This window comes from Zeugodacus cucurbitae, chromosome 3, assembly GCF_028554725.1.
Source record: "Zeugodacus cucurbitae isolate PBARC_wt_2022May chromosome 3, idZeuCucr1.2, whole genome shotgun sequence".
In the NCBI taxonomy this organism is placed as follows: Eukaryota; Metazoa; Arthropoda; class Insecta; order Diptera; family Tephritidae; genus Zeugodacus; species Zeugodacus cucurbitae.
Window position 1 is genome coordinate 67,618,219 of NC_071668.1, and position 21,237 is coordinate 67,639,455.

The 21,237-nt window shown below is 33.1% G+C and overlaps 1 protein-coding gene across 4 annotated transcripts in view; it reads left to right on the forward strand.

Moving 5' to 3' along the window:
• LOC105212447 (scavenger receptor class B member 1) overlaps positions 1-21,237 on the forward strand; it is a 76,595-nt gene that overhangs the window by 17,516 nt on the left and 37,842 nt on the right. Inside the window, exon 1 of one of the 4 annotated variants that reach the window (XM_054227593.1) lies at positions 19,984-21,192. The exons of the other annotated variants lie outside the window; for them this stretch is intronic. Within the exon in view, the coding sequence (XP_054083568.1) occupies positions 20,925-21,192 (268 nt within the window). The 5' untranslated portion in view covers positions 19,984-20,924. Of the gene's footprint in view, positions 1-19,983; positions 21,193-21,237 lie in introns of those variants that run through there. 4 annotated transcript variants of the gene reach the window in all.

Below are 21,237 nucleotides of genomic sequence, written 5' to 3' on the forward strand. Positions count from 1 at the left end.
AATTTTATTTTATTTTATTTTATTTAGTTTAATTTAATTTAATTTTATTTTATTTAATTTTATTTTATTTAGTTTAATTTAATTTAATTTAATTTAAATTAATTTAATTTTAATTTTATTTTACTTTATTTAATTTAATTTAATTTTAATTTTAATTTTAATTTTAATTTTAATTTTATTTTATTTAGTTTAATTTAATTTTAATTCTATTTAATTTTATTTTATTTTATTTAGTTTAATTTAATTTATTTTATTTTATTTAATTCAATTTAATTTAATTTAGTTAATTTATTTTTTTTATTTCATTTTATTTGTTTATTATTTTTTCACTCGGTTATCTGAAATTAATTATTTTTTCTAATTTATGATTTCCAAATATCTTCATTTGTAATTTTTTATTTTTTTCCAATTATTAAATGTATTCTTTGTGTTTTTAATAAAAAAATAATAATTTACATTTTTTTAAATAAAATATTAATCAGCAATCATGAACTTTCTAGGGAAGTATAGCTATACCAACGTCATATCCATTATTCTATTATCTTGTTAGAGACCTGTATTTGCCCGAATATTCTTGAATTCCTTTAACAATGTATGTACTCACGATGTAATTTGATCTCCAGAAAGTAATATTTGTGTTTCGTGTATAAGAAAAGTTACAAAACTTCAAATCTGACTAATAAGGTACCTAAGAAAATGATTCGATCGAAAAAAATTTTTCGTCGGAATCATTGAAACCGTATCGAAAATAAAATTTACGATCACATTGAACTCACTTACACACATTTAAATGTAATTGTTTTTGAAAAGTGGGCGTGACCCCGCCCCCAAATAGGTTTTTTGTATATAACTCTCATACCAATAAAGCTATATAATCCAATCTTTCTGCAGTTGTTTATTTTAGCCATTTCCTTATACAGTCCAAAAATGAAAGAAATCGGATAATAACCACGCCCACCTCCCATACAAAGTTTAGGTTGAAAATTATTAAAAGTGTCGCCCACTTATGGGTCAAAAACCATATCTCAAGAACTATTCGACCGATTTCAATGAAATTCGGTATATAACACTTTCTTGACACCCTGATGACACGGGGTGAATATGGGCGAAATCGGTTCACAACTACGTCTACTTCCCATATAACTCAATTTTGAATTCTTTTGATTCGTTCACTTTATAATACATATATACATTAGGAACAAATGAATATAGCGGAATAAAACTTTACACAAATTCTGTATTTGAGCTGTGACATCACTTGTGGAAAAATTATCACAATCGGACCATGACTTTTCAAGGCCCCTGATTTCGAACATGAAGAACTCAGTGCCTAAGGGTAATTTTTCACCGAAAATATAGGTAAATCCCTCAGGTATTTCAATGTAATTCATTCCCTCTGAATTTTTTTCTTATAACAGTTTCTCTCTGTACCTGAAATGGTAAAAATCGGGTCATATCTTTCCCATATCCCATATACCTAATTATAAGTAATATTAAATTAAGTGAGCGTATAAACTTCGATACATTGTATCTTGGTGGTGAAAACGAGTGAAATCGGTTTAGGAATTACCTCAGTCCCCATATACTATTTATGATGATTTTCGTTATTCTATTGAGCTTTATACCGAATATATTGGTCGAATTGTGTTATCTTTAAAAAATTACATCAATAAATTGCGAGAGTATAAAATGTTCGGTTACACCCGAACTTAGCCCTTCCTTACTTGTTAATGTTATTATCGATAATGGAGGGGGACTTGTAAAGCTTTGGTAGAGTAGGATTAGCAAACTCTTATGAAATATCTTAAAAGAAATCATTAGACATGGGAAAAAGTCCATCTGTTATATTATGGTTAAATAAAGCCTGAGGAAATTTAACACAAAAATTTTAATTATAAACAGAGAAATAAACAAAAAGGTTCCAGTAGGCAAAGGTCACAGTGAAGCTATAGTCTACCTAACCAGAAAACAAACAAAAAAAATATTATACAAAGAATTCTCACTCCGTATATACACACTTCACACTATGTGCATAGCCTTATAATGAATTATATTAGCTTTAAAAATATTCCTGATTCAGTTATCATCCAAAATTTTTACAGTTCAAAAATAAAAACAACTAAAAATATATTTTCAAACTCATATTGAGTATACACTTTTCTGCCACACTATCAGCTTTTGTCTACTGACTGCTATTGATAGCACCTAGCACTCTATTATCACTTGAACTTGACAAGAAAAGGAAGTTTTTCAATGTTTACACTATTTAAAAAAAAAATAAGCAAACTATTTGCGTTTAAAAAGCCGCGATCGCCACGAAATCAGCTGTAGAAAAAGTGTTACAAGGACATTTGAGTACTTGAAAACGTTCCGCATTGAAAAAGAAAACACCCTGCAGCTCGGCAAAGCATAGACAGCCATTAAAGAGCAATTAAATACGTCAGTTGCGATTGGTTGTTATTAATTTTTTAAAGCTGCAGATTATAGGAAACACTGAAATAAATATATTATGTACTGATAAGAAGTAAGTGTACACAATAAGAACCCTTCTTTCTTTTTCTTACATACATACATACATACAGTCGACAATACGTTAAGCATTGTAAACATTTATTGAAATGACATACTTAAGTACGACCTTTAGATTCCTTAGTCCAAGTACACAGTTGGTCCATGAAGCTGTAGCATTGATACATATGTGAGACAAATGAGGAGGTGGGCGAAGGCAAAGCAATACAATTTGTTGCATATGACACTGAAGATTACACAATGTTAAAGCGAGGTTGTCTTCAGAAGATAATAGGTATGTAGGGATATGGAAAATTTCGAACTTATGACATCATAGGCTTGATGTTAATACTTATACGTATGAGTTTGTTTTACTGGCAGAAAACAATCTCCAAATAATTTTGAGTATTGCTGTCGAGTTGGTAGTCCTTCGGTGGATTAAAATCTGGTTCCTTTCCGCCTCCTGTGGGAACAGTTATTATTATACTTTTAGAAAAGGGGTTCTTATATACAATACTCGTAGTACGAGTAATCGTTTCATAAAATCGCTTTCCTCTTATGATAAGTAAATAAACCGTCAACAAATTTCTGGAACGGATTCTTTGATTGTTAGATCTGGTAAATTGTAACGGTGTTTCTTTGTCTCAGATGTTAGTTAGAGAACCGATCTCTTTGAGAATGTTATTACGATAGTATCTGAAACATATAATTGTCAGCATAATTTGATTTAAATTGGGTTTTTATTCGGTTCTCCACTCCCAAAAAATTAGCAAATATTTCTAATTAAAACAAAATTATTCTTTTTCCGATATCTTGTTGTAATCCGATTCAAAACCGATTACTTCCTGTTGCACCCTCATATTCCGCTTGTATTTATTTCTATTGGTAAATAATATTTCCTATTTCAAAGTTGCTCTGATTTGCTTATAATTTTTTTTTATTTTTTTGCAAATGTGCCGAAAATCTAGTGACCTCCGTGAACTCATGCTCAATATTTACTTGAAAAAAAAAACACACACACACAATCACTTACTTACACGTTAAGGTATACAATAGAAAGGAACACCTATAGATATGCAAATACAAGACACGATTAACCATAAAACTAATCGTAAATAGAGAAATTTTTTATTCATGAAGATGCCGTGCTATAAACTAAATGGGGTATTCTTTTGTATGCAAATTCATTAAAATTGGCAAATTCATTAAAGTGGACTGAAGTATGCGAAATCATGACTATTGCGTTCTTTTATTTTCTATTTGCTATTTTCATATGGAAGTGTAGCTGAACATTGCTTATTAACTCCACAGACAGTACGTCATTTGTGATATTAAAAAAATAAACATATATTGTAAAGAGATGTGTTGTAAGAACGCAAAAGTTCAAAGATTCCACATCCTCGCTCTCCAGTTAGTTTCTGAAATATTATTTATGATAAAGGTTCCTTGTCATATATACTTTCGCAGTTAGTTCGGACCAAGGTAAGGTCAAATCATCATACACATATATTTATAGAGCATAAACTAAATAAGAGTTCAGCAAAAGTTTACCTCGTTTCAATAATTTTATAACGATCTCGAAATATACTCACATTCCTGAGTCCAGAAATATGTATGCCATTTCAAGGTAGCTTGCTCAGTTCCTACTTTATAATGGTCGATGGGCGCATTTACTTTGACTTGTGTGGGATATTCTTAAATAACAACAGTTTATTTTTTTCGAGTTTTATTTTATTGTATTTATGGATTTCTAAGGTGTGACCGTGGAATCAGAACAGCAAAGGTCACATAGTAGGTTAGCTAGGCCAACGATACTATGAAAGCTACTATAGCTCAGGTCACAACGGAATGCTAAGAAACTGATGGCCATTAAAATGGCAACCATATATTACATCCGACAAGATTGAATAAAGAAAAAAAAAAACGATTCGTTTAGTTCTAAACCAATTTAAAATAAGTAAGAAAGGGCTAAGTTCGGGTGTAACCGAACATTTTATACTCTCGCAACAATTTGACCCACATATTCGTTATATTTATGGTATAAAGTCCATTGGAAGTTGGAATCCCTAATATTAGGTATATGGGAGTTAGGTGAAGTTATGACCCGATTTCAAATATTTGTTTATTATATTCCCTCCGAATTTCTTTGAAATATCTATATTTTCGGTAAAAAAATGTGTTAGAAGCACTAAGGTCCTCATATTCGATATATGGGGCCTTGAAAATTTATGGTCCGATTTCAACGATTTTTAGAATGGGGCTGCCACACTATAAACGTAGTATTTGTGCAAAGTTCTGTTCCGATATCTTCACTAGTGCTTACTTTGTATATTGTAAAGTAAACGATTCAGATCGTCTTCAAAGTTCTGGTATATAGGATGTAGGCGTGGTTGTGAACCGATTTGGCATATTTTTACAACATATCATTGGGATGCAAGTAAAATATTACAAACCGAATTTCATTGGAATTGGTCGGAGATATGGTTTTTGACCCATAAGTGGGCAGACCCACTCATATTTAAAATTTTGTATAGCATTTTGAGTACAGCTCTTCCGTACCTTCTTTATAATAAAATTTAAGGTTTCTGTTGGTTTTCCTTACTGAATTAAAGCATTTTTAGTAGTTTTCAACGTAACCTTTGCATGGGACTATATAAGGAAATGCCTGAAAAAAGAAACGGCTCCTAAGATTTTCGTTGATATAGCTTTAGTGGTTTACGAGATATGTACAAACAATTTAGTAGGGGGCAGGGCCACTTTCACAAAAAAAAATTACATCCAAATATGCCGCTTCTTAGAACAATCCATTGTACTTTCATAGCTTAATTTATGGCTTAGTTATGGCTCTTTATGTGTTTTCGGTTGGTGCCATTTTGTGGGCGTGGTAGTGGTCCGATTCCGCCCATCTTAACTTAACATTCTTATGGTGCCAAAGAACACGTGTTCCAAGTTTCATAAGATATCTCAATTTTTACTCAAGCTACAGCTTGCACGGACGGACAGACACACATCCGGAATTGAACTTTACTCGTCACCCTGATCACTTTGGTATATATAACCTTATATCTAACTCGTTTAGTTTTAGGACTTACAAACAACCGTTATGTGGACAAAACTATTATACTCTCTTTAGCAACTTTGTTATAAAAACATTCGGCAAGCTTTCATTCATTTTGTGGTATTCGTCCTCGTGCTTTCCGCTTAATGGAGGGTTTTTTATGATTAAAGTCAGCTCCAACCGATCTCTGAGAAGCAATATTGTATCAATATAGTATATGAAATTCAGTTAAACTATTAATGTTGCCTGGCTTTGAAGACAATAAAATTGGATATAGACTTGACGATGTTCTAGGGGTACCGAATAATGATCCGGCATACAACTTTTTCGTTACAGTTGATATTATTTTCAGGTATTGCGTCTCTTTTAATTCCTCAGCTCTCTTGGTATTACCATGTTTCCTAACATTTCCTATCATTAAAATTCGGGTTGAGCTTTGGAGGAAGTGAGTTTATGATGAAGTTAATTTTATTAAAAAAGCGAAGAGCCTCTTCTAAGATCCACATATCACTTAATATAATGTTCTTTCGCGAACTATATATTTTATGTACTCTTTCCTTTATTAAATATCACTTTATAACCACTACAGATAAAATACGTCTTCTTAATTACAGCTGGATTTCGACTAACATATATACATATATTTCTTAATTTCTGTTGAAATCGATTATAATTCTCGCACTTCAAAGTTCACGCTGTAACATATAATTTAAAAATTTAAAAAAGAATTTATCATAAAAACCAAGTATTTTTTATAGCTTCTGATTACATTTGTGCTTTTATGCTTTATACTAGTCTCCATCCTGGATGATTACGCGCGCTCTTTAAATGTACATATGTATGTATGCATCTATGTAGGTGTACTTTTGTTAAACACTGTAATTAATATGAAATTAACGTTTAAATTACCTTAAGTAAATTACTGAATACCCACTATAATTGAATTTGCACCTAACACTTAATGGTTAAATGCAGTAATACTTAATTACACGAACACCAGAACATTTCCGGCATTACATATGCACAGAAACAATTAAAAAAAAATATGTTTTTTATTCAGAAAAAAGTGTAGCGTGTGCTATGCAATCCTTTAAGCTGTCTTTCGGTTGTCGGAAGCAGTAGCGATCGATTTCATTTACAATTACTGAGACAATTATCGATTTGATTATTTTTAATTGTTGATTGATTGCTGCATGAGATAATATTTTTGTATTTACGTATGCATAAAATAGTTGAATATGTATCGCGAAATGAGATAATATGGTCAATTTGTAAATATTTACGCTTACTAAACATTTAAACGGTGTGCACAAGTTATGAATTGATTATACTTTACGTAATTTGTAGTGGAAACCAAAAAACTTTTTATTAATATGTAGTCATAAGTGGCTATGTGTTATATAGTGGAGCTTCGAAATATTTTCGAACCAATTAATAAATATTGATTAAAATTATTGATAACAATTATAGATTAAACTAAAATTTTCCTTTTACAACTTTTCTTTTATTATTCAATTAATTAAATTTATTTATTAAAATATACAACACATGTTCACAAATTAAATTCATCAGAATAAATCATATGTGATACATCAATTGTACCTCTGCTGGGTTAATTAAATATTATGTGCTATGTTTTTTTTCATAAGCATATTTCTAGTCCCAAAACCCCCAATAAGATTATGAAGCCAAGTTATTCTGTAATTAAAAATAAATTTATTATAAGTAATTTATATTCAAATTATATATTTTCTTCTTCTCATTAAGAATTAAATAAACATCAGGCTCTGAAAACTTAGGTTATGTGGTGGTCAAAACGACGCACCACATCCTCGAGAAAACCGCGTTCAATAGTTTCTTTTCTTTTCCTGTACAGAGCCTTACATCCACATAGAAGGTGTGTAATCGTTTCTTCCTCTTCTTCTTCCTGGCAGCTTCTGCAGTAATCGTTACAAGGTAACCCTTGTCTGCTGGCGTGTCTACCAATCAGACAGTGTCCCGTTAACACCCCTATAATGGTTCTTGTGTCATTCCTCTTAAATTTCAATAAACCACATGTGCGGCTCTTACTCCACTCAGGCCACGTTTGTCTACTTACGGAACAAGTCGTTGATTCTTTCCATTGTGATTCAGCCGTAGCAACAGCATGTTTATCTATTAGATATCTGCATGTTGCCAGAGGTATATAAATTCCCTCTTTATTAGCATCCAACTGCAGTATTGTGCCCAATCTGACTAGTTCATCTGCTACACAGTTTCCATGAATGTCACTATGTCCCGGACCCACTGCAGGTGTATCGTGATATATGATGTCATTGTCATTAGTAAATCCCAGCATTCTTTCAATATCTTCGATGATATTCTTTGCGACTTTAGTGATTATAAAGCTGCTTGATTATCCGAGAATATGTATATGTGTTTAGTCGTTAGCATTCTTTTTGACAAAACGAGAAGGCTTTCTTTAATTGCAGTGATCTCTGCTTGGAAAACACTGCAGTGATCTGGTAACCGAAAAGCGATTCTGGTCTCCAGTTTCTCTGAAAATACCCCGCCTTCTACTCGTTTGTCCAGTTTTGAACCGTCTGTATAGATACATAGCACAGAATCTTTGTCCACTTTTCCCATTTCCCACTCCTCTCTAGAGGGGAAGGATATGTGTAGGTCCGAGTTTAGATTCATTTCTATAGGATTACGAAAGTCCGTAATATTTGGTAGAAATGGAAACGTGCAGAGTATACTGGAATGTCCCCTATTGTAGTTTTGCAGTAGCGAAGATTCTCTCAGCCTAAGTGCCGATTTCGCCGCCTGTTGTTTGCAGAATAGAATAGATACAGAATCGCATCTAATGCCTGGCTCGGCGTTGTTCTGAGAGCTCCACTGATACATATACATGTCGCTCTTTGTAAACTTACCATACGCTTTACTGCGTACTTCTTGTCAATTATTGGCCACCAGACCAATATCCCATAAGTCATAATCGGTCTTACCACAGCTGTGTAGAGCCAATGTGATACGCGGGGGGTTAGTCCCCCCGTCCAACCATCCATTTGCAAGTGTATAGTGCTAAAGCGTCTTCTTTACTCTGAAAGCTTAAAAACCTTAAAAAAGCTCTTAAAGCTTTCAATATCGATTTTAAAATTTTTTACAAATATTCATACAATCTAGGCTCTGAAAGTTTAAAAAGTTCTTAAAGTTTTTAATATAGATTTTAAATTTATTTTACAAATCTTCAGAACATGGCATAGCCTCACAACTTACTCATATAGATTTATTTTAATTTAACATTTATTTAAATTTTCTTTATGACCACAGAAATATACGGGTCAATATTACCCAGCGACATTAGTTACGGGTTAACAACGTACAGGCGTATACGTAACCTATAACAATAGGTATAAGGATATCACCCTTAAAATATGGATGGGTATAAAAAATGAGGAAGTTCTCTGAGTTCATTGTTATACACAGAGAAGGCAATTTCGAATTGAGTGAAAGAGAAACAAAATAATTTCATTTAAACAGTAGACATCAAACTCAAGTATAAATAAAAAGCTAAGACCGCTAAATATATTTTATAATGACGTTTTGCTCCAATATCGCTACAATCGGCTAGTATCGAAGAAGTGAGAGTAATTATTGCACATCTCTGAGCTTACTACTTAAATTCTTATAACTTTCAATGTTTTAAAGACAATTTTTTAAAAGTTGGCTTACTACCTACAGATTAATACTTAATATCTTCCCAAAATGTTCACAATATTTCTTATACGATTTGAGATCGGTCACAGTACTTCTAAAAGATATAATCGTGAATGATAATTCCAATAACCATATTTCTAAATCTTACGTAAACATTCTGTATCTTAGAACTTTTATCGACTCTTGCATCCATCAATTTCAAAATTTGCTCAAATAAATTGTGTGTTAACAACATAAAATCGGTACTAGAGGATGTAACGATTGCGATCATAACTAAAAACAGTTGAATGCTGAGATAAGACAGTCGATTTATAAGCATTTATACAGATAGATACCCATAACCTCACTCTCAACTATATTTTACAAATAAATCAAACCGATTTAATTATTTCGATTTCAAAAATAATTAAGAAATTTCAAAATTGAATTTGTAGGTCTATTTGAATTTTGGGTCTTCCGTCGTTTTTTTTTTGGTAATTTAAGACTTTATTGTATAAAAACGGTTACAAAAATGTTATTCAAAATATTGGCCGTCGCTAGCTACTACTTTTGACCATCTTTCTGGCAGCATGCGTATTCCGTGACGGAAGAACTCCTCATCTTTCGTGTCGATCCAAGTATCAATCCAATTTTTGACTTCTTCATAAGAACTGAAGTGCTCGTTAGCTAGTCCGTGTGCCATCGATCGGAACAAGTGGTAATCAGATGGAGCAACGTCTGGAGAATACGGCGGGTGGGGTGAGATCTCCCATTTCAGCGTCTCCAAATGATTTTTGACCACCTTTGCGACGTGAGGCCGAGCATTGTCATGCTGGAGAATGACTTTATCGTGTCTTTCCTCGTACTGTGGCCGTTTTTCTTTTAGTGCTCGGCCCAAACGCATCAATTACGTTCGGTATCGATCTCCTGTGATGGGTTCACTTGGCTTTAGCAACCAATTCAGCATCTTCGAAAATCTTCTCACCTTCCACCACCATGCCGGTCTTCGACTTCATAATCACCATTCTTAAAACGTTGAAACCATTCGTGACATGTTCTTTCACTTAGGACTGCCTCACTGTACGTATCCGAAAGCATTCGATGAGCCTCAGCCGCACTTTTCTTGGAATTAAAAAAGAAAAGCAGAATTTCCCGCAAATGTCGAGAATTCGGCTCAAAAGGTGACATTTTCAGTTTGGGATACAAACAGATCTCTACAAATATTTTGTTGGGTTAATGTTGACACAAATGTCCAAGATCGATATAAAACGATTTAATCGACCAGTGATTGACCCTAGAGACATCTATTGGAAAACGGCAGAAGCAAAGTTGTAGAAACATTTTTTTTTATAATAATTTTTAAAATTTTTAGTGCGAACATTGAACTTGACAAAGGCCAAGCATAGACCTTGAAAATGTATGTCATACTTGTTATACTAATTAAATTTCGCTCTTAGGCAGATACTACACATAGCCAAGGTACATTTGAAACAAGTTTTGAACATAAAATCGGAATTTGAATTCGAAAAAATTAATTTTAATATACAAAATTTCAACGAAATTCCCAGGTTACTAAGAAATTTAATAAGGCTGAAAATGAAAGCAGAAATGTGCCGCTGAAAAATAGCAGTTCTATTTAAAACAAAAGCTGAAAATGCGGATTCAAAAGTATAATTTGCTACTGAAAACAACAAAAAATTTGGCATATGCAAGCAGCGTAGAGACAAATCAATTTAGAACCAGTTGTGAGGCAATAAACGGGAAGAGTTCAAAAAATTTCGCTGAGTAATGCTTACATTTTAGATTTCGTATAACAATAAAAAAACATAATTGGTAACAATATGTTAACGAGAAGTTATTTACAATATTTTGTTAATATATTTCAAAATATGTGTCAAGAACGAGAAAAAAATACTAGAGAAAAAAGAGAATTAAGAATATATAGAATTAAAGAAATATTAAACAAATTTTGTTCCGCCTTCATTAGAATTAGTTTAACGTCTCATCTGCCATGATTTAACTATTATTTTTGTTTACTTTTTTATTTACTCCAAGAATGTTTTGATATAAGATATGGCGCCAATGGTTTTCAATTGTATTTCGCCAGTCTGAAGTATATACATATACATGATGACAAGCAATTTTATGAAATTTCACAACAAATACAAAAATTTGCGCACATTTTTTTTGTAAAAAATCTAAACAATTATTTCATTGTTGCTTTTGTTTTGTTTTTTTCAAGTTCTGCTTAATTTATGTCTAAAATGAATTTCGTAATGATTAACTAATTTTACAAGCTTATTGATTACTTATTGAGATTTTGTAGAATTCAAATTTGTTATTTTTTTTTTTTTAATTTCGAGTAATGTAATTTCGCGACTGACTTCATAGTTCCAAGCTGATTTTATAGCCCTAATTTATCAACTCTCTTTGTAAAATACATAGGTTTGGTTGATATATAATTTTTGATATTTGAACTACACATATCATTATGTAGTATGTATGTGATTGGCGTTGCAACCGTTTAGCCGGTTATAGCCGAATCGACGATAGTGCGCCACCTGTCTCTCTCCTTCGCAGTTCGGCGCCAGTTGGAGATCCCAAGTGTAACCAGGTCGCTCTCCACCTGGTCCCTCCAACGGAGTGGAGGCCTTCCCCTTCCTCGGCTTCCTCCGGCGGGTACTGCATCGAACACTTTCAGGGCTGGAGTGTTTTCGTCCATTCGGACAACATGACCTAGCCAGCGTAGCCGCTGTCTTTTTATTCGCTGAACTATGTCAATGTCGTCGTATAACTCGTACAGCTCATCGTTCCATCGTCTGCGGTATTCGCCGTTGCCAATGTTCTGAGGACCATAAATCTTGCGCAAAATTTTCCTCTCGAAAACTCCTAGTGTCGTCTCATCTGATGTTGACATCGTCCAAGCTTCTGCACCGTAAAGCAGGACGGGAATGATAAGCGACTTGTAGAGCTTGATTTTGGTTCGTCGAGAGAGGACTTTACTGTTCAATTGCCTACTCAGTCCAAAGTAGCACCTGTTGGCAAGAGTTATTCTGCGCTGGATTTCGAGGCTGACATTGTTCGTGTTGTTGATGCTGGTTCCCAGGTATACGAAATTATCTACGACCTCGAAGTTATGACTGTCAACAGTGACGTGGGAGCCAAGACGCGAATGCGCCGACTGTTTGTTTGATGACAGGAGATATTTCGTCTTGTCCTCATTCACCTCCAGACCCATTCGCTTCGCCTCCTTATCCATGCGGGAAAAAGCAGAACAAACGGCGCGGTTGTTGCTTCCGATGATATCAATATCATCGGCGTAACTTTTAAGTTCCAAAACATCAAATAAGAATGACAGCTTGACAGATGTTTCGTCGAAAATATATGGATGTATGTTTTTGATGGGTCAATAGAATTATTATTAGAATTTATATTATATTAGAGTTTAAGATCGATCTAAATAATCGAACTAGGAGTAACAATTATTAGAAAAAGTTCCTTTTGTCTGATATCAAGTTTAATGTCCCATTTCGTTCATCTAGGCAGTTTGGACCATTACTTTTAAAATCTTCGAAAACAAATTTTGAGTTAAACGAACCATTCCGCCAAATATGTTATTGTCTTAATTCTCATTCCAGCACATTTGACCTGTCTGATTCGATCTTTAGCATTAAAAAAACTATTTGGTCTTCGTTTAATAAGTAACATTAAAATTTTTTAACCTTTTGTTTTTGTAAATTTTAAATCTTAGCTGTTGAAATTTTTCTTTCTGTAGCTGAGCAGTTTGAGATCTCGACGCTTAAAAAATCTTGCCTTTTATGACTCGGCAAATTCCGCTCGTTTGCGAATTGCGCCCCACGCGTCGGTTGGGCCGAAGGTGGGTAATCGTTTGGGTTTATATAAAAAAAAAAATGTCTACTTGTCCATCCTAGAAATACCTCAAATTCTTTATTGAATATAAGAGTAATTGCTTACCGGGTTTCATAGAGCCGATTCTTATTGAAACAGTTTGATTTAATGCGATGGATGATAATGGATTGGGTAACTGCGAAATAATTTAATGGTATTAGTTGTAATAGTGCAGTTTCTAGCCTTTTCGAGACCACTCGGGTTCTTTGGTTATGCAGAGTTACATTAACGGATTAATCAGCCTTATTGTAAAAAAACATCGGCCCTCACTTTCAATCGATTATATCTTCACAATTAGACTAATTTGGGTGCCTGGCCACATCGGTATCCCGGGAAATGATAAGGTTAATGAGCTGGCAAGGCTAGCCGCGTCAATCTTAATTGCAGTAGTGATTTCCTTCTGAACAGTTGTGATCCAGCTGAGCTGGGTAAGCGTTCGGCAGTCGCAAGATCCTCCTCTTCCTAAGGAAAATCGTAATATATCTAGGGATGGTCTTCACTCGCTGTAATAATTTCTTAGTTGTATAAGTCGCAATTCCATTAAAAATTGTATTAGATGCTAGGTGCAAAATTTGACTGGAAGAAGGCGTGTTAGAATCAGTTCAACACTTCCTTATAGAATATAGACGTGAGTGAGACTAAAATTCCTTGGTTCTCACTTTTTTCAACATTCTCGTGAAATAGCAGCTTTAAAAGTAAACAAGCTATGCAGATTTGTAGTAGGTACACGGCACTTTATCGAGTCTAAATATCTAATTAGAGTTTTTCTGACTTCACAAAGGACTGTTCTTATTGTGTATTCCTCTTCTTGTGAGAAACAGCCATAAAACCATTCCCAAGGTCTATTAGCAAAACACAGTTGAAGGTTTTGATGGAAAATACTGATATATTAAAGTGAAAGCTCTTTGCTAAGCAGAAAATGCATGCATTTGGGAATAATAACATAATTCCCAGGAACGTCCGTTCAAGTTGTTTTTATACATTATTCCTTTAAATATACCAAGCATCTTTTTCCGTGAACTTAAATCGGGCCAACTAGAAAAATGTTATATGGATAATTTATGTAGATGATATTTAACATGTCACGGATATTAGATAAATTGCTTGTTTTTATGATAAAACAGTCGCATAATTGGCTTTATAAATTCACAAAAATGAATTGCCATTTATGGCACCAAAACGTGACAGAATGCCGAAATTCGTATATAAGTTTTGATGATGCGATTTTTACTTTCGAACGGAAAGAAGAATTCATGGGAATGCTTTATTCATATTCCCATAATTACAAGAAGGATGAATATGTACATATATCGTATGACACACACTTCAAAGTATTAGAACACTTTCCTAATAGGTCTAGAACATCAATTCAATTGAATTCAAGTGTTGAATGTTGAATTCAAATATGAAATTGCGATAGTTAAGTACATTGTATGTTGTATTTATCGAACTAATTTGATTTACGAAATTCATATTTCGAATATATCTCGAGAACTCAGAAACATTAGAGGGCATTGACTACTCTCACCACACATTTTTCGAAGACGGGCAAAATCAGACCACAGCCACGCCCACAAATTTGCGAAAACCGGAAACACATACAGTGCCATAACTAAACCATAAATAAAGCTATAGAAATAAAATTTGGTACAAAGGATCGCACTATGAAGGGGCATATGTGGATGTAATTTTTTTGGGGAAGTGGGCGTAGCCCGCCCCTACTAATTTTTTTGTACATATCTCGCAAACTACTAATGCTATATCAAGGAAACTTTCTAGAGTCGTTTCTTTTAGGTACTACCTTATACAGTCCAAAAATGGAGAAAATGTTGTGAAAATAGTCTAAATCGCTTCACAACCACGTCTACTTCCCATATACCAGAACTCTGAAGTCGGTATGAATAGTTTACTTTAGAATATATAAAGTTAGTACTAGTGAAGATATCGGAACAGAACTTCGCTGAAATACTGTATTTAAAGACTGCCATCACCCTTCTAAAAATCGTCGAAATCGGTCAATAAGTTTTCAAGACCGTATATATCGAATATGAGAACCTCAGTACTTCTAACAAATTTTTTGCCGAAATTATAGTTGCATAAGTCTCTCGGATATTTTGAAGAAATTTTGAGGGAAGATATTTCTTCTAATAATATGTCTCCGTGCCAAAGCAAGAGTTGTTTCACAATATTTGCACGAATTCTTCCGCACAATTTGCACTAAAATATTTCGAGAAATTAAAAGAACTTTTATATTTAATAGTTTTTGCTATAAAAAAATTTCGTCACAGCCTTCACAGATGCTAGTATTTTCTGAAACACTATTGTGTGCACTCAAAAAATATATCAAAAGTTGAAAAACCGCGTCACCAAAACTCGTATACGAAATCAATACAAAACTAAATTTATTTATTTACCATATCAATTAACTGCTTGGCAGCAACTATCAATGACGAATTATGGTTATTGGTAGACCGATATGGTGGCTGCTGCATTTATATACTCGTATATCAAATATCAAACTACGCATGAATGTAGGTGTGTATTGAGTGTTTGGCAGCATTTCCGAAACTATAAAACTGAAATTGCACGGCAAACAGCGGCACAAGGGATTCTAGACAAGAAACAACTACAAGTGAAACTTCTCGAAGCTATTTCACTAACGAAACTGACCAAATCAATGTAAGCATTGAAGCGAGTAAGCAAAAGAAGTTTAAAAAAAAATCATAAAAAAATCCGAAAAATGTGCTGCAGACTCAGGTTTTTGTATATTTGTCGCTAGAGGTGCTTGTAGATAGATTTATCTGTATATTTGTAGTGAATTTGTAACCCAGCTGTTGCTACTATTGGATGACGACACAAATCGTTTGTTGATTGAATGACTCGACTAGGCGGCTGTCCAATTTGGACTTTGTGCTTCAATTGAAAACTCAATACAAGCTTATAAACAAATATTTAAGGTTTACATACAAACATACAAATATACAAGCAAACATATGTATCTCAGTATGCACGCAATTTCTAACTTATAAATTTTATTATTCTATCTCATAAGTTTCACTGTTTATTCTAGCTAATGAAAGCTTGTCAAATGCATAAATTAATGCAAATCCATACATATGTTATTGACATTTTTGGACCAAAGTGTCATTTATACCTAAAGGGGTTTACCCCAATGACTCAGGTGAATTTAGTGTGTGTGTGGTGCGAATGAGCGCAGAAAAAAGGTGTGTGAAATGTTGAAATATGGTTTTGTCTTGTTTTTGTTATTTATTATAAACTTAAAGTAGCGCTAAACGTTGAATATTGTCTCCATAGAAAAATCTTGTAGATCAGCTTTGACTACAATTTAATTTTATGACTAAAAGTTGTCGCAATTTTTTAATATTTTTTTTTTTGCTTTTTGGAAGTCTGAATAAGTCTAGGGTCGCTATTCTTCTGATGTATCGATTTCTTTGTCTGCTTAGCATTTCCGTATAGTGTTCTATTGTCTTACAGTTTGTCGAACTCCAAAAAAAAATCAATTTTCATACTAACTAATATTGCGTTTCACCAAAAAAAAAAATATTAAATACAATCATCCAAAAATAGAAGATCAACGAATAAATCAGACTGTTGCTAACTTTGATATTGTCACTTAATCTCTAACATATTGTAGTAATAACGCTTACGATAGTTTCAATCTTATCTGCCACGTTTTTTTATACCTTAAATAGGGAAACTGAATGAAAGTAAAGAGGAGGTGTGTTCATATAATAACGGGAATTTCCGTTTTGTGTTCTTGAAAAATTATTTATTCATTCCTTCAATATTATGTCAGCGCTTCTGTCAATCGTTGAAACACTTCTCACAACTCCATTTATATATATATATTTTTTTGGCTTTTTCTGCAATTTCTCGTATCAAACTTTGACAATTGGACTTTTGAACAAAACAAAAAATTCCCGTTATTTTTTGAACACACCTTAATTGTTTTGTTCTCTTGAATAACAGCTACTGACAGTCTTCTGGGGGTACACTGGGAACATCGAAGTTGTCGTTGTCGATTCTAGAACTTTTATAGTGTACAATTTTGTGCAAATTTTGTCATTTGGAGGTCTTCATCTGCTACTCTGACGCTAACTGTAACATCTCAGGAAGAAAAAAAGATGCTATATTTAATTAATTCAATGTAAGGATTAGTTTTAAAAGCAAGGATATTTGTCGATCTCCCAATCTAGAGTACAGGTTGACTTTGAAGATTTAGTTGCTCTTCTTGGCTATACATAGTTCTCCGAGTGCAGTGGCAGTCAAACTTAAAAAGTAGTTCATTAGATTAGGTTTTGAATAGTTAATTTATTTCAGGGACATTGTAACACAGGAACAATTAGGGAATTTTTTTTAAGAACTACTCGATCGAATGTTTGAAGTTTTTTGGATATGATAAGGTATATTTTCAGCTATATTTAAAGATTTTTTGACAAAAATATTATCTTCGGAGGTGCCAAAAAAAAAGTTCACCAACTGCTGATTCCTGTCGAATGAGTAGTTGAAACAAAAATAAAATTTTAAGTAAAAATAAGTGGTTTTTTAATGCCAAATTGACAATTTTCAACAAATTAAAATAAAAAGGTAGGCCATTCTATAGTAAATATATTCAAGAATACTCAGTTTCAATTTCAAGTCGATCGGTCAATTTGTCATTGAGTTATGATGTCAGAAATTTTGAAAAATGTCGTTTCTAGAAACACTCGTTTACAGTTTCGACTATAGCGGTTTATACCTGCGAGCGTTTGCTTTTTCAAAAACTATTCAAGATACGATTTTTGAAAGCTATAAACTATCGAATAAGCAAAGAAAAATAATCTTTGAAAGTGTCACTCTGGTATAGCCGCTTAAAGTCTTGAAAAACTGCTGCCTTCGACGCGAGGTGCCAAACTGCTCTATTTATCACTCATCAATCATTGATCTGATGCAAAAAAAAAGTATTTTTTAGGACATATTAATGGAAAATATAAACCTATAAAAATTAAAAAGTAATAAATTCAATACACATATAATAAGCCTTTGAATGAAGTCAGAATTTATGGCTATTTTTTGTCATTTTTTACCCCAAAAAATCAAAATTCGTTCAATAACCTTTTGAGATACAGTAAAAAAAGTACAGATTTAAGGGGAGGGGGGGGTTAAGGTTTGACAATTTTTTTTTTCTGAACCATCAACATCTCAAGAATATTGTGTTAAAGTTTTAGGTCATTCGGAGAAAAGCTAACGAAGTTACAGCAGGTTGAATAACGATACCTCCAGCTACCTGCGCTGAGTGTACAAAACTTTGAATCGATTTTCCCAAATATGTCATTTTTTAAGTCGGTGACCAGCCTACAGGAAAAACTACTGCATCGGTCGTTTTGAAATTTTGAACAAATATTCTACACATATATAGAAAATACTAATAAAAAAACTCGACGTCAATGTACTCGATGCTGTATTCCTCGCTATTTTTCGATAAAACTTTTTTTAAGTATCCTTCAAATGTTGTACTTTCATATAATATTAAGTAAAATAAACCTACAGCAATAATTTTTTCTTAAAAAAATCATGAAAAAAGGTATTTTTTCGACGAAACAAACCTTATACCTCCCCTTCCCCCCTTAAATTTTCTCACTCTTTCGCCCTCCATTATATTAGATATAACTTCCACAATATTCACATTTTTTTTTACACTCGGCAGTACAGACTCAACATTCGATACTCTCTGTTTATCGAAAAAAATCGATATTTTTTCAATTTTACATGGAAATTAATAGAGGAAACTCCTTAATGTTCTAACTGCCACTTCACATATCATTTGTTTTTAACTTATTAAAATGTACCTTGACAAGTAGTCTGTATAGTGTGTTATTGTGACAAAATCTATTTTTAAAATTCACTTAAAATACCTCAATTAGTAATTTAAGTATAATTTCGCAAAAGTTAATGCAAACAGTACTCATCACTTGAATTTTCATGCGAAATATGTCTATCATTTTACAATATTTGCAATTGTCATTGTAAAACACACGCAGACGTCAATAAATTTGTTTACATTTCTGACAATGTCACATATGTCAATAATGTCTGTAATATATATCTATACAGTTAATAAGAAGAAGATCTATATAGTTTCAAAAAAAAGTGATCCTTGATAGTTACAATTCTGCAAAGTCACTTCCTCGCTGCAACTTCCTTATGTTCCTTATGTGCTCGAAACTCGCAAAAATTCATCAAAAAGTGCTTTTTAATCGTAATTATGGAATTTTTCTTATACATTAGTAATTAACTAAATTTCTGCCACAAGTAGTTTGACATTGCAACACGTACATATGGCTATAAACGCATTTTTATTATTGTTTATTTAATTCGCGTGTCGTACAATGACAACGCAAAATTGACAGCCGCAATCAGCTGTGAGTGACTTAATTACATAGAGTGGCGTTTAACAGTTTATCACAAGATATTATAACAGTGAATTATGTTAATGTATATGACAGAATTTATTTAATATATTTTTATATAATTTATTAAATAATTGTTATATTTTTTTTATTTAACATTTAACAATTTTTTTTTTGTTAAAAACAAAAAATATTTACATTGTTTTAATAAAAAAATTATAATTTTTAACAAAAATTATAAAAAAGGTGTTATTTCATATAAAAATGTTCTAATCTTCATTTTAACAGCGCAGCTACTGTTAATTAACAGTCTTAAATAACATGCCCTACAGTTTGCTGTTAATTTAACAGCATTTTGCTTAGAAAATGTTAAGTTAACATAAAAACAAATGTGCTGTTAATTAACATAAACGTCACTGTTAACGAGTAAATGCGCTGTTAGCAGTTATGTTTACAGTCTAAACTGCTGTTAACTACATATATGCCAAGAATTTGCGCTCAGCTTCAATTCATTGAGACTTGATTTTATCAATACAACAACATTGCGACGTAATTGCTTACGCTACCAGTGGTCAAGCTGTATTGGACAGCGGCTGAGAACAGCGCGCAGCAAACAGACTCGGAATTACCTGATTACCGGTCTATAAGCGACGCTGCTGCCGCTGATGATGACTGGGCGCAAACGAGAATCACAGCGACACAACAAACAGCGACAAAAAAAATTGCAAACGTTAACGTAAGCGGTAGACGCGCTACAGCCTCAGCTTCCAATGCGGCAGTCAGTGAGGCGTCAGCCAGCGGCTAGCAAAAGCGTTATTTACCTGCCGTGTCATGCACCACAACGACTTCATTCAAAAGTGAGCTGCGCAAGCGAGTAGACGAACTTTTAAACCAGTGAGCTCTCCGTAACGCTAACAAGAACATATCGTAAACGTTGAGTTTAAATAGTGACGTCTTCAAAAGTAAATTTAAAAATTAAATTTTTAGAAAAAAAGAAGCAAAAACAACGTTAAGAACATGTTAGAACCGCAACAAGGATAATTGTTTATTTATGCAAAAGTGAAATTTATAAAACAAAAATATTACAAATTTTCAAAAAAGTGTGACATAAACAATTCAGTTTGAGTGCGCTTGAACTTTACGTACAGAGCTAGAAGCGCTGAATAATATTTTTTTTCGCAAAAAAGCAAACAAAAATACAAAACAGTTAATTGTAACACAGCTGACAGCTTAACGCTAATTGCTGTTAGATGCCTAAGCAAATAACGGTATTTTTTTGAAAAAGCAAAAAATTCGAATTTTAGTGCTTTGCTTTTAACGCAAAAACCGTAAAACGCAAAGTAGAAATTAAACGCGCGAAAATGAAAGATTTTGCCAAAATATTTTCACGCCGTTATAGCGCCGTCAATGTGCAAGACACAGAACAGCAAGAGCAACAGCAACAAGAGTTAACTGCTAATATGCAAGCGACAGCGACGACAGGTCCTTACACAGCGTGCAGCATGTCGCGCACCGCTGAAAAACAACAAAATAAAAGTTTGAAAGCCAATCGCAAAATGAATCCTGCCGGTATACTCAGCTCGTTCTTTTACGAACGCAAGAGCAATAAGCGTGCGCGTTCACCAAAATGTAAGTTGAATGTTAATGAGAATTTAGATTTTTTTATTTTATAAA